This window comes from Misgurnus anguillicaudatus, chromosome 3 (genome assembly GCF_027580225.2).
Source record: "Misgurnus anguillicaudatus chromosome 3, ASM2758022v2, whole genome shotgun sequence".
NCBI lineage: Eukaryota > Metazoa > Chordata > Actinopteri > Cypriniformes > Cobitidae > Misgurnus > Misgurnus anguillicaudatus.
The window spans coordinates 8,915,365-8,929,250 of record NC_073339.2 but is presented as its reverse complement, the minus strand read 5'-3'; the positions used below and the strand labels follow the sequence as shown (position 1 = coordinate 8,929,250).

The following is a 13,886-nucleotide window of genomic DNA, read 5'->3' as shown; positions in this document are numbered from 1 at the left end:
TAAAAATAAATGACATTAAATACATTTTTTTCTTAAACCATCACTCACAATTAGGTTGAACCCTTGCTCAACATGACTGTCTTCTTCAAATAATCCTGTTTCAGGGTTGGAGCTAAAGTCTGCAGTGACCTTTCAGGACCGGAGTTTGATATGAAAAGCGAAGATATCAACAGATGTCTAATGTATAAAGTTCTGTTTGTCTATGTAGCTTTTTCCAAAACGAAGTACGGTAACCAGAGTGAGTTCGGCCAACGCAATGTGTTTTCGCTCGATGATTTCATTGACCCCTGATGTAACTAGAAACGTCTCCTCTGTAGGAAAAGGTCTTATTTTTCATGAAATTCCCATTGCATTTTTCCATCAGCAATTCTCAGCCTGTTTGCGACGTCACTTTGCCGTTCTCCTGCAGGCCTTATCTGGTTAAACTCTGCTTAACCAGCACCACCACGCTATGTCTATGTAAACAGAGGACTTTCGATAGTTTTGGGTTTCAGTGCTAACACTGCATATGTGTTCTGACCTTACAAGTTATTTCTGGAACTGGGAAGATGGCGAAATGTTTACGAAGAAGAAGAAATTTACAAATTAGAAAAGTCTTAATGTCTGGCAGCCGCAATGCGGTTTGAAACTTAACAAACTTCTGGTCAAAGCCCAATTTATACTTCTGCGTCAATTGTAGGCTGTAGCCTATGCATAGGTGCAAATCCTATGCCATAGCCTACTACTATGGATTATATTATTTACTCTGTACCACTGGATGTTTTTTTACAGATGGATACATTAAAATGTACGAAATGTACTTACCTTCTTTTTTCTTGCCACGGGTTTAGGGTTGTCTGGACTTGACAGTCTTTCTCTTGGGGAGTTTGTATTTTCGACTGAAGTGCATTGTGTGGCCTAATAAAACAACCGTGTTTAGCAATTTTTACAATGTTTTACATTTCAAATAAAATTAACTTTTTTATAATAGTGCTTGTTCAGGATCAGAGGTTAAACAAGCACCTCCATACAAAAGCTACAATCTACAGAAACAATATTATTGTTATGAAAACGTCATGCCAGTCATTTAAGAGGGTCACAGTTCACGCTGGTTCATAGAGAGAACATACACAAACATCAGACCGAGCCCGTCTCCAATAGACAGGGCTGTACAGTTCTGAGCACGTACGCATGACCGCCATCATAGAAACCACATTCAAAATTAATACGTTAAATTTCTAAGAATCGTTCATTACAGGACAACATAAAAAATATGCACAAAACATTCCGCTTGCTATAGAGATCGTAAGCTACGACTTTAAATTTCTGTTGGCACAAGATCCTTAAGATTATTTTTTCATTTTTAAATGAAAGTTGTTACTAAGGTTCAAAAGCAAACACATCCTGCAGTCCACAATACCACCTTTTGTGTTACCCTCAGGGGTGTAACTTTAATACATCGGAAAGACAAAGACATCACAAACTGGGATTAAGGTCACAAGAGTCTGATCCAAAGTCAGCAAGAAGTGTAAACGGAGAGTGAGGAGTGTTTAACGGCCAAATGGCTCTAAAAAATTGCCTTTGGTTTATTTCAGACCCGCATCCTTCGGCTTACGCTATAAGCTGAGTCTTATGACCTGTAGCTTAGTGTTGTTGGATTGTAGGTGTTTCAGAAATGCTATGTCATTGGATTTCCCATGGTTCACTTTGTAAGTGCACGCAACTGTGGAAACACACCCGTACTGCCACTCTCGCCCCTACCTTCATTTTCTTGAGATTTAGAGCGTGTGTCTTGGGAACGGGAGAATAATGTGACATTCCGGCATTTTCGGTGTTTGTGTCGGCCTCCTGGGAACAGAACAATACATTTAGATTTCCCATGACATCACCAGTACCCACTGACACCAACCCACAGCAACAAAACGTGTGTGCAGATGACCTTTATCTTTTGAAACTCAAACGTCAAGCTTATTGATGGTGGGCATAAGATGGTAGCCATAACCAGAAACAAAACAAAACAAGGTCACGTGAACGCTAGGCTACAGCAAACCGACTGCCATGTGTTAAAGTGTGAAGCATGCTTTTAATACTTTGGTGTGGGAAATATACATCACTTGGGGGGCCGTTTCCTAAACATGTCTTATCCTAGTCCCAGACTAAAATGCATGTTTGAGGTGCTTTAATTTAAAAATATTTGGCACTGACGTATCTTAACATATATCAGTGCCATTGTTTTGTCCCAAGATGCACACAAGTATTGTTTTTTGTAAGGTATGTTTGTAAAAACTACTTAAGTCTAAACCCTAATCTAAACTCTGTCCGGGAAACCGCCCCTTGAAGTCCACCCAAGCAACCTGGGTCAACACGAGTGCTAACCACTGTTTTGATTAGTCGTGCCCCTACTTAAGACTGAAGTATAGTTTGTTTTTTACATGATCGTACATGCAGTCAAACGCACAGTGTTGCAAAGCATAGTTTATTTGACGCGTACACATGATCAATGCATGGACATTGCGACAAATTGCAATACCTCTCCTGGCCTACATACTATACTGCCATGCAAACGCTAAGTGCAGTAACTACGCAAACACTGAAACCGAGAAAAATTTTGACCAAATGCGAAGTTACTGCGCTTTGGCTTTGTATACGCCAGTTACAAAAATCTGGCGGTGTGCACACAGTATGCGCATACTACTCTGATGACCGTCACGTACGCGTGAAAACTGAACTATACTTCAGGCTTTAATCACATCCTTAATTTTTTTATGGTTTAATAGCAAATTAGCAATAATTCGAAATTAACAGTTGGGTTATCCATAGTTTTTTTTTGCATTTGATACTGGATACCTTTATTTTTTGGGTCAAAGGTTATTCAGTAATTTATTTTTATATTTGTTTTTCTTGACAGGACTAAAATGTAATGTCAACAAAAGGAAGGTGGAGTAAAAGTTCGTCATACTTGACAGGACTAAAACGTAAGTCAACACTCACTTTGACAACAATGATGTTTGAAATTTGTTCTTGGATCTCGGTCGCAGACTTGAAGATAGTGTTGCAGTTCTGAATCAGCTTGGACATGATGTTATTACAGATATTTTGCTCTTGTATCCCGTCAAAACCAGATGACACACTGCAGGGAAAAGAACACACACAAATTCTTTACAGGCCACAGTTCACACTTTTAGGATGTGCTGCCAGATTACGAACATAAATCAGCATTTGGTGATACCAGGAAAACGTGACCCTTTTTTCAGCCCTAACCAGCAGCAAGCAATAAATATACAGACTAGGGCTGTGCAATATTGATGGGAAATGCAATATGTGTTAACACGGTAAATAATTCGCTATATAATAAGATGTTTAGTTTTCTAACATCTATTTAAATATATTTTTAAATTATATAACCAGCAAAAGCTCAGATGCAAAAGCATCTAAATGCCATATTAACCAAATGTTCTCGTGACGTATTATACATTCATCAAATTCATCACTTTAAAATTCGCTTGAATTCGCTTTAGGTCATTCAGAAATAATGGTTTGTAAGATCTGATTAAAAATACTAATTTATAAGAAAACATTTCAGATCCACTTAAGAGGGTTTTGCATCTGAGATCTTCATGTTTCTGGGAAAAGAAATCATCACTACAGCTTCTGAACGTGAACAGTTAAACAAAACAACACACATCATACATTATAGCAATTTAAACAAACAAAAAATAAAATAAATATCACCGCTATCATGCACAGTTGCACACACGCATATTAAAACTGACATCCAAGTGCCAGATACTATATTATCCGCATCAATCTAAAACTTTAACCATATGTTAATTTTTTTTAAGTATTACAAATAAATTGACAATTTATCGCAAACCATTGCGATATTCACGTTTGCGATATTTTTACTGGTTTGATATCGCACAGCATTGATACAAACAAACAAAATAAAAAAATGAACAAGAACATGAGATATAGGCAACATTCGGATGTGCTGGTACTGGTTTTTAGGGATTCAATACAGTTACTTTACGGTTTAATACGGTTCGGTTAGTGTTTTTACATTATTTTATGCATAGGTGACAGGAATAGTGAGATGTTAAGATTTTTTTATTGCAATTCTCTTTATTTGACCTAAATGCAAAAATCTACTTTTGATAAATTTGGAAAATATACATACATGAAAACATAAATTGGCCATTTTAAATAAATGTATTTATACCCAAGTCAATTAAACTTAACAGTACTGCGGTACAGTAGCTTTCATTAAGAATCTAAAGGGAATTATCACTTTATGGTGTGTACATTACACTACATATTCATATCTCTTTATAATAATAAAATGTATGGATTTGGACGATTAGACCGAGAAAAAAAAACGCAATTCATAATTGTGTATTGGACCATGGAGGTCGTACGCATTCTCATTATATCGAGAATTGTGGCATCCCTAGTACTTTTTACATAATAGTAACAAAATAATAAAAAAACATGCAGTATTTTCTCCTGAAAACCACATGCAATACTGAGTTCTTACAAAACACAAAAAATTATATTCCTTGTCTTGAGGCTACAGAGATATTGGTCTCATGATAAAGAGTCATAAACAGTACAGTAAACGCTGCTACTGTAAAGGGTCACGGAGTGCTTTCCCGACAGCTGTATTTGTGGTTTAATTATTTGTGACAAAGAGAACATTCTGTTCATAGAAACATGAGAGGTATGTGGCTATAACAGGCAATGGTTTTGTCACTTCTACCTCTGAAGTTACAATCATCACACGTTTACTCATGCGGAGCTGTCAAACGCACATGCTGAGGCGTCTGGGATTCCCTGGTTCTGGCCGGTTGATGTATAAATAGTGACGGTGTTATTTCTCTGTCAGCAGGCAACTGGAAAGGTACTTGCAAGTTCCTGTAACCGGCCGCAATTGACAAACCAACACTAATAACTTGGCTATGTTGACTAAGTTAAAGGAACAGTTGACCTAAAAATCAAAATTCATGTTATTTACTGCCTTCTGTGGCACAAAAAGAAAAAAACAGACAAAATTTAATAGCTGCATTTCCATTAAACTTTTGCGCTGTTTTCTAAATTTAGACAAAAAAACTAATCCGAAATAACCACGTTTCCAATAACCGATGTTATGATCTATGACTTTTATACAAAAAGTCAAAAAACTGTTTCCATTGCAATTTTGATATATATTTCTTAGTGATGCACCGATGTATCGGCCGCCGATATTTATCGGCCGATTTTTGATGAATTTGAAACCATCGGAATATCGGCAATAGCACGAGAAAGGCCGATACCGATTGTTTATTAATTAACCACATAAAGGCAATAAGTTGCATGTCTGTTGTTCAATTAAAATGATTTAATGTTCTAGTGTGCACTATACTTAAAGGCGGAGTCCACGATGTTTGAAAAACGCATTGGAAAAGGAGACGAGCCGACTACCAAACCACACTTATAGCCAATCAGCAGTAAGGAGCGTGTCTACTAACGGGTCTGTGGGGCGGGTCTATCAATAGAAGGTCCAGATTCTATTGGGGTAGGGGTGTGTTTGTTTAGGTGATTTCAAATATCAACATTGGCTTTCAAACATCGTGGACTCCGCCTTTAAGCACCGACAGAAAACCTTTGTTGAGCTGGCTCAAATGTCTTGGACAATAAAAGAAACAAACTGCACTTTAGTGGGGGAAAAGAAGTATTTATACTCTGTTTAAAGCAATAGCACTGGCATTATTTATGTTTATTAAAGAAATCCATTATATGGAAAAAAAATTAGTTAATGTTGTTAATAAAAGAAATGCTAATTATCAAAAACCACCTTTGAATGTTGTTATGTTGTCTTATTATATTTGTTTTAGCTTAATTTGTGCCTCTCTTATTATGTTGGTCAGTTGAATGTTAATTAGATCCAATCCATGTTCAGTAAAAATCATTTGATGCAGAAATAAACTAGCTACTAATAGACCAACTGTATAGTATTGTATACAAGTGTTTAGTATCGGTATCGGCCAGAAGTTGTCTGTTTAAATCGGTATCGGCCCAAAAAATCCTATCGGTGTATCCCTAATATTTCTTGTTCGAATTGCCTGAAAAACCACCTCACCTGAATGTAAACCCTTTTTTGGGATATACAGGAGTTTTGCAAAATTGCCCTGTTACCATTGAGCACATTTTCAGTTCGCTCTTTCAATTTGCGAAATTTTAAGGGCAATGGAAATGCAGCTAATGTGTGCATATTATAAAGTAACATTGACACTCATGACTGAAAGCCTCTTTTCTTATTAACTTCAATAGCTGCGTTTCCATTAAAAACTTGCGCAAATCTTTAGCGTTAGTTTTTTAAATGTCGACAAAAACTAAACTAGTCCAAAATTACAGCGTTTCTATTAACTGATGTTATGCGACTAAAACTTAATTAAAATAAGTAATTCCAAAAACCATGCCGATGGTTGTGTTCGACTTCATACGGTGCTGTTCAGACCGTCATGTGAATGTCATTAAATACCGCGCCATATATAAAGATTGCTCACGTGACTTTTATACAAAGTCAAAAAACTGTTTCCATTGCAATTTTGATATATATTTCTTGTTCAAATTGCCTAAAAAACATCTCACCTAAACCTAAAAACTTTTTTGGGATATATGGGAGTTTTTGCGAAATTGCCTTGTTTCCATTGAGTGCATTTTCAGTTATTTCAGCTATTTCAATTTGCGCAATTTTAAGGGCAATGGAAATGCAGCTAATGTGTGCATATTATAAAGTAACATTGACCTCATGACTGAAAGCATCTGTTCTTATTTACTGTAATAGCTGCGTTTCCATAAAAAATTGCGCAAAACTGTAGCGTTTTTTAAAAAAATGTTGCCAAAAAACTAGTCTGAAATGACAGCGTTTCCATTAACTGATGTTATGCGACTAAAATGTAATTTTGTTCTCTCTGTCATGCGAATGACATTAAATACCGTGCCATATATAAAGATTGATCATGCGACTTTTATACAAAAAGTAAAAAACTGTTTCCATTGCAGCTTTAATATATATTTCTTGTTCGATTTGCCTGAAAAACCACCTTACCCGACCATACAAACTTTTTTTTGCCATATATAGGAGTTTTGCAAAATTGCCATTGAGGGCATTTTTAATTTCAATTTGCGCAATTTTAAGGGCAATTGAAATGGAGCTAATGTGCGCATATTATAAAGTAACATTGACACTCCACTGCATTCTCCTTTTGTGTAGCCAAATGTTCATTTTTGTAAGCACTGTCCCTTTAAATAATTTCTTGCTATTTATCTTATTCTGTACATTATCCATAGTTCCTTCTGTATGAAGGTTAACCAGAATTCGCGGTATGCATGTTGTATGTGCTGTAGGGGCAGATGGGGGCTGTCAGAGCTTTTCACTTATAAATAATCGGCCTAAGTGTTTTTGAGCCTGAAAATAACAACCTTGTAATTTACGACCATAGAAAGCATGCAAGGGATATTTCTGCGAATGCACATGAGCTGGAGGGCTCCACTTTGACTTTGGGCCCCCTCTACTGGAGTACACATTTGTTATTGCTGCGGCTTTACAAGAAAAACAGGCTTAATTACTGATTTTTTAGATTATGTGTGCAAATCATATAAATAGCCCGTTTGCATGCAGTCTATTAATAAAGACTGCATGCATAACATTATTTGTAATATCATATATCATTCGTCCGTCCAATTGCATTTAAAGTATACACTAGGGCTTCAGGTCAGATGGGGTCGTGCGAAGAGTGCCTTAGAAATCTGAGCGCTAAGCAATCGGCATTACGCAGACAGCCAATCAGAGACCAGATAGAAAACATGACACCCAGTCCACACATCTGCAATGATATGTGTGTGCATCTATGACATAATTATCATTACAGTGGGATATATGTCGTGTGTGATTGGGGACTCACTGAAAGACGTTGGGCCCGAACACTGTGGCCAGGTTGGTAGCAGTCATTCGGTTATGAGCATGTTCCTGCTCTACCCGGGACAGGAAGTGACATAGGTACTGCAGAAGACTGTAGTGAATCTCTGGCAGCTTGCACAGGAGCTCACCCACGTCCCTACAGAAGTCGTCTTCACTGCATTCTGAACATCAGAGAAAAAAAACAAAATTGAATGAAATCAAATCATGGCTTTGAGAAAACATGGCTAGTTTTCCAACATAACTGGGATACACAAGTTTGAGTCTGACTCGGGTCAGTATTGCATTCTATGTCTATCCATAAAATAATTAAGAAGCAAAACAACAAAAACTGGAAGTAGGGACTAGGATTATTTTGGGTGAAGGGTAAATGGGGAAGTGAATAAAGCTGACTCAGAATTACAAATTAGGGCAAGGGTGACAGCTATAGTGTGTATGTGTGAAGTGGCATGGTGAGAAAAGGTTTCATCACATTCCCAAGTCCCTAGACATCCATGTCAACAAGTGCGCATGTACCGTATCGGGACCAAATCTAAACTACCTGGAAATGATTTCAACAGGAACATGAAGTCCAATATTGCAACCAGCCGAGATTTATTACACGTGAAATGCATGGCAACGTGCGACTAATAACTGTGCAACCCTATCTGCCCTGATACATAACATTCTCGACATGAATATGTGTTTTTTTGATCCTTGTTTTGTGACATTCAACATGTGCCATCTGCGGAAAGTATACAGTGTCTGGCACATACCACAAATTAATGGATATTGGAAAACTGACAGCAAGGGACATGGGAAAAGAACGAAAAATGCAGCAATGCACCAAATCTATAACACAAATGGCATATGTAATAACATTAGGATTTATCAAACCTTCAGACCCAAATGTGCTGTTTTTTGACACCGAAACAGCATCAATCGACAGCGGTTGACACGGCTTTAAATTCAGACTGTTAAAACAACACTATGTAGTTTTATTGTAAAAATGACTTACAGCTCCCCCATGTGGTTGAAAAGCGCAACAGTGCCTGGTATCAGACACTCTTCTGCAGGCAGGGGGAGGGGCGGGGCTGTGTTTCCTACCCTCCACCGCCACTTTCAGAGTGTGCTTGTAGCAGCTAGGAGGCTGCTCAGGTTGCAGCAACAGTACAATTTGTCCAGTTAAAAGTTGTTCTATCACTGAAATAATTTTAGAGACATTATTTAAAGGTAAAAAACTGCATAGCGTTGCTTTAATGCACCTATTGGCTATTAGCCAACAAAAATGGTGTTTATCAAAGATTGTAATATTTTACACCATTCACAATCCAAACTCCCTCCTAGAGCTCTTAAGCTGGGGTGAAAAGACGCAGACAGTCTTTTTAGCAGTGACAAAATGGGAGTACCATATATGCATGATATATGATTTGTATAAATGACTATAAAAGACATGGTGACGTACATATGCGTGTGTTTGGCATCTGGTTTGGACTGTGACTCTCGCATGCTTCAAATTGACTCATGAGCTAAAGATGGAACCAAAGTAACTTTAACCCAAATATTTTCATTTGCTTAGTGGGTTTAATGGCACTAAACACCTCTGACTTACTTTGGTATTATGATTTAAATAATGCATTATATATGTAGACTATGATGATACATGGATACATGATAGTCTTACGGTTACAAGGTTGATACAATGAGCCCTTATAGTCCTTATTGTAAGTTATCGCTGGATTTGCCAAAGTTTGCCAAGCATCAGAACTTTACAAAGTACTCAAATATTAATTTTTATTAACCTCCAATAATTAAGGTTTTTTTGTATGATAAAGCTCCAAACAGGTTTTCCAAATGTGACCTTGGACCACAAAACCAGTCATAAGGGTCAACTTTTTTAAATTGATATTTATACATCATCTGAAAGTAAATAAATAGAATTCCATTGATGTATGTTTTGTTAGGACAGGACAATATTTGGTTGAGATTCAACTATTAAAAAATCTTACGGTGCAAAAAAATCTATATATTAAGGAAATTGCCTTTAAAGTTGTCCAAAAGAAGTCCTTAGCAACACATACTACTAATGATTTTATATTATATATATATATATATATATATATATATATATATATATATATATATATATATATATATATATATATATATATATATATATATATATATATATATATATATATATATATATATATAATATAATATATAATATAATATAATATATTTACGGTATGAAATTTACAAAATATCTTCTTTACTGAATATCCTAATGATTTTGGCATAAAACAGTCCTTCCAGAAAAACGCTGAGTTTTTTTGTGATTGTTGCGGGCAAAAATCCTCGATTTTGCGGCACGTTTTCTTAAAAAATGCGATGGAATATGCGGGATATTTAGGCAATTTATGCGATGGAATTGCAGGAATTTGTGAAAATTGCGGAACCTGCTATAACTGCGGAAAGCTGCAATGATGTTCACGTCACATAATCACGTCACTTCATAACGTTCCCATGGCAACAGAGGACACGACTCTGCGCTTGTGTGAAGTAAATGCAACATTTTTCAACTTTCTGCTAATATATATGTGACTTTTTGCTACGAAAATGCGGGGATTATGAAATCATGCAAGCCCTGCATATTTTGTGCGTGGAAATCTGTAATTAATGCAGCAAAAGTGCGTCGTATTTGGAAAAAATGCAGCCCCGCATAAATATGCGGACTTTTGCTGATTATGCAATAAATCGTGCGATCGCACAATCGCGTTTTTCTGGAGGGACTGATAAAAGAAAAATCGATCATTTTGACCCATACAATTGGCTATTGCAACAAATATACCAGTGCGACTTACGAATGATCAGACACTACTTGAGTATTTTAAGTAAATTTTCCAAGCATCTGTGTGTTTGTCTTGGGAAAAAAATTTTCACTACATTCTAAAGCATACAATCATACTGTGTATTCCTTTTATATTGCATATTAAAATTGATTTAATACCTAATTACATAAAAATTGTTACTTGATTGTTTTCTTGAGTAAAAGTACAAAAAATACTAGATGTTTAATGTACTTAAATATAAACCAAAAACTTGAAATTATAAAATGTAGTGGGTTAAAAATTATGATTATATGCTTTGGAATGTATGTTTTCCAAAGAAAAACACTGATTTATGTAGAAAGTAAAATACTTAAGTAGTGTCCGCCTCTGCGAATAATCCGACTGTCCATAGTAAGTGTATGACAAGACAGATTTGATTTTTCATTTGAACTACTGGACCCAATATCATATGTAGTCTAAAAGTGGCTGACCTTGCGAAAGTTGAATGAGAGGATTATGGATGGAGGGATGGATGAGACCTTCCGGTAGGTCCCTCAGGAACAGCTTTAGTAAACTGGCTACGGCAAAGGTATCCACTTCCTGATGCAGGTCAACTTCCTCTCCAGCATCGAACCTCTGCCGCAGGGTCTCTACTGTCCGAACGCTGCCGTTTACTCTGAATATACCCTCCTGATGAAGACCTGAGAGAGAAACAAAGCTCAGCGATTCTGACTTACAGTTTTAAGGCCTAACCACCAAACCACTTTCACAATTGATCTGATAAATATGGTTTAGTATGCATGACTTGAACTTATTAAACCATACAGATAGTTTTATACATATATTTATCTAGGTTCACAAGTTGAAATTAAAAGACACAACACCACAAAATGCTGTCTTAAAGGCCCAATGCAGAGACTGACTGGGCTGAAATGTGAAAGACTGGTAGCGCCATCAAGTGGAGATCAAGTATTACTTCATCTTTCGAGCTTTAGCTCTTCATCACACAGCTAGATACCATCCACTGACTAAACTATATGTGAGTGACCCTGTCTGTGAAATCCAGTCTCATAATCTAATTCAATATTTGACATGACCATCCTCAGTCAATATTGAAGATATTAATGTTATATTTTTTTTACAAAAAGTTCTTTACTTTATGAAGGATGATTTTATGTAGCAAACAGTAAAATACAAAAAACGACTGAGTGGGGTTTAACGCACTGGTTTCACATGTACTCATGATCTTAATTTCTTTATTTATTCTTCACACCATTACAGCATCTATGGCTATATTCATGGCAAGAACCGCTTAATCCATACACAAGTTGATCCATACACAAGTATGATCCCACTTAGGTTATTTCCCCCTAGCATTGAGTCAAAAATGAATTTATGGGTTGTAATTTAACCTGTGTTTCAACCACTGATCTATATAAATGACTGGATTGCGCATGACGTCACAACTGTGAAGCCACCGCGCCGCCATGTTGGTATACCCAAACGTTCTATTAAATCAATGGACGTGATCAGATTTTAATGATAAAACATCACTTTACTAGTCTTCGTTTTTATATCTGAAGTTACCCTGTACATTATTACAACACAAACGTCCTAAGCATGTACAAAGTTATTTACTGAAAGTTGTACATTTTAGTTTTTAATCAGTTATTATACATTCATCTTCATTGCAGTATCAGATCAGCAGACAGACTGCAGCATATTTAGTATTAATGACAAACGTGCTCATTCTGAAATTTAAATAAATAATCATACTTTGTACCGTATGTGCATGCAATAATTTGCTGGTTTTATGTTATCTTAACTTACAAGTTACCTCAACTTATTTGGAGAAATAACGCTGACCGTGTAGCTGAATGTCAAAAAAAAAACTTTATTTATACCCGTGTCAGTAACAGAACGCAGCAGACACACTTACCTTAACGTTTTTTTATAAATCCATTTTCCTGCCCAATTAAAGCATAAACATTGCAAATAACACCAGAATTAACAGTTAATTTACGTACACACATCCTAAACATAATCTTGCGTGACTGATACACTGTAAAGCGGGTGAATTTAAAACATGATTTTGAATGGAAGTCAATGACGCCGTCTGCCGGTTGGGTATACCAAGATGGCGGCTCGAACTCTGCGCTGGCTTCACCAAACGCTGTTACGTTAAGCGTTCTATGCGCAATCCAGTCATTTATATAGATCAGTGGTTTCAACCCAAAATGCTGGGTTGTTTTAACTCATTGTTGGGTCAAATATAAACATTTTGTTTTGATAAACACAAAGAAAGATATTTTGAAAAATGTTACTAATAACAGATCTGGGGCACCACTCACTTCCATAGTATTGTTTTTCATACTATGGATGTCAATTGGGCTCCTGATCGGTTTGGTTACAAACATTCCTCAAAATATCTTCCTTTCAGTGGCAGCTAGTGACTTCTCGGGTGCGATTTTTGTTGCGTCCTGTAAACCATGTGCAATGTGCATCATGTGTCTTGTCAAAATATGTGCCTGCTGCACATGGGTCATAAAGGTTTATGATAAAAGAGACACACATGTTCACAAAATACTCGCAAGACAGTAGTTTAATGAGCACCAATGGCTGGAGCTACAAAAATTTACGATATGTGAAAAAAATGTGCTTTTAACCATAAACCATGCGAACACATTGTATTATACCAAATATACAAAATAACGTTGTTTTTTAGCAATGAAATAGGTGCACTTTAACACTAAACTCTGATTAAACATGACATTAAGTGAGTATCTGGCAAACATGAGCGTCACTTTTATCATAAACCCTTACTGTGCGTTCAGACCGGACGTGGAAGAAGTGGCAAGCGCAAGTGATTAACATGTTAAGTCAATGCAAAGACACGAATAGGCATCCTGTGGGATGGTAAGTGTGAATGGTGCGTCACGATTGCCGCAAGAAACGCGCAATATTCACGATATTCGTGCCGCGATAAGCAATCAGGAGCTTGCTCTAGTAGTGACGTAAATACAGGAAGCGAGCAGAGTCGAAGAAGCCCCTCCCATGATGCGAATTTCCGTGTGAATGTCTCAAATGACTAGAATTTCACGCACGTGAAGCGAGTAAACTCAAAACGTTCAAGCGTTCAT

The 13,886-nt window shown here is 36.6% G+C and overlaps 1 protein-coding gene and 1 long non-coding RNA gene across 9 annotated transcripts in view; one reads left to right on the top strand and one right to left on the bottom strand.

The window, feature by feature from the left end:
* The window catches only part of fam13a (family with sequence similarity 13 member A), a 53,962-nt gene that overhangs the window by 33,594 nt on the left and 6,482 nt on the right, over window positions 1–13,886 (bottom strand). For 7 of the 8 annotated variants that reach the window (XM_055204502.2, XM_055204508.2, XM_055204501.2 and 4 more), the window contains 5 exons: window positions 11,238–11,447; window positions 7,923–8,100; window positions 2,971–3,109; window positions 1,741–1,827; window positions 805–897 (listed from right to left, as the gene is read on the bottom strand). In XM_055204502.2, coding sequence (XP_055060477.2) covers window positions 805–897; window positions 1,741–1,827; window positions 2,971–3,109; window positions 7,923–8,100; window positions 11,238–11,447 — 707 coding nt within the window. The remainder of the gene's footprint in view (window positions 1–804; window positions 898–1,740; window positions 1,828–2,970; window positions 3,110–7,922; window positions 8,101–11,237; window positions 11,448–13,886) is intronic. The other variant, XM_055204506.2, reaches the window with a different exon arrangement.
* The window catches only part of LOC141358941 (uncharacterized), a 49,108-nt gene that overhangs the window by 34,122 nt on the left and 1,100 nt on the right, over window positions 1–13,886 (top strand). Inside the window, exon 2 of the long non-coding RNA XR_012365489.1 lies at window positions 2,888–2,954. This is a non-coding gene — a long non-coding RNA (uncharacterized lncRNA). The remainder of the gene's footprint in view (window positions 1–2,887; window positions 2,955–13,886) is intronic.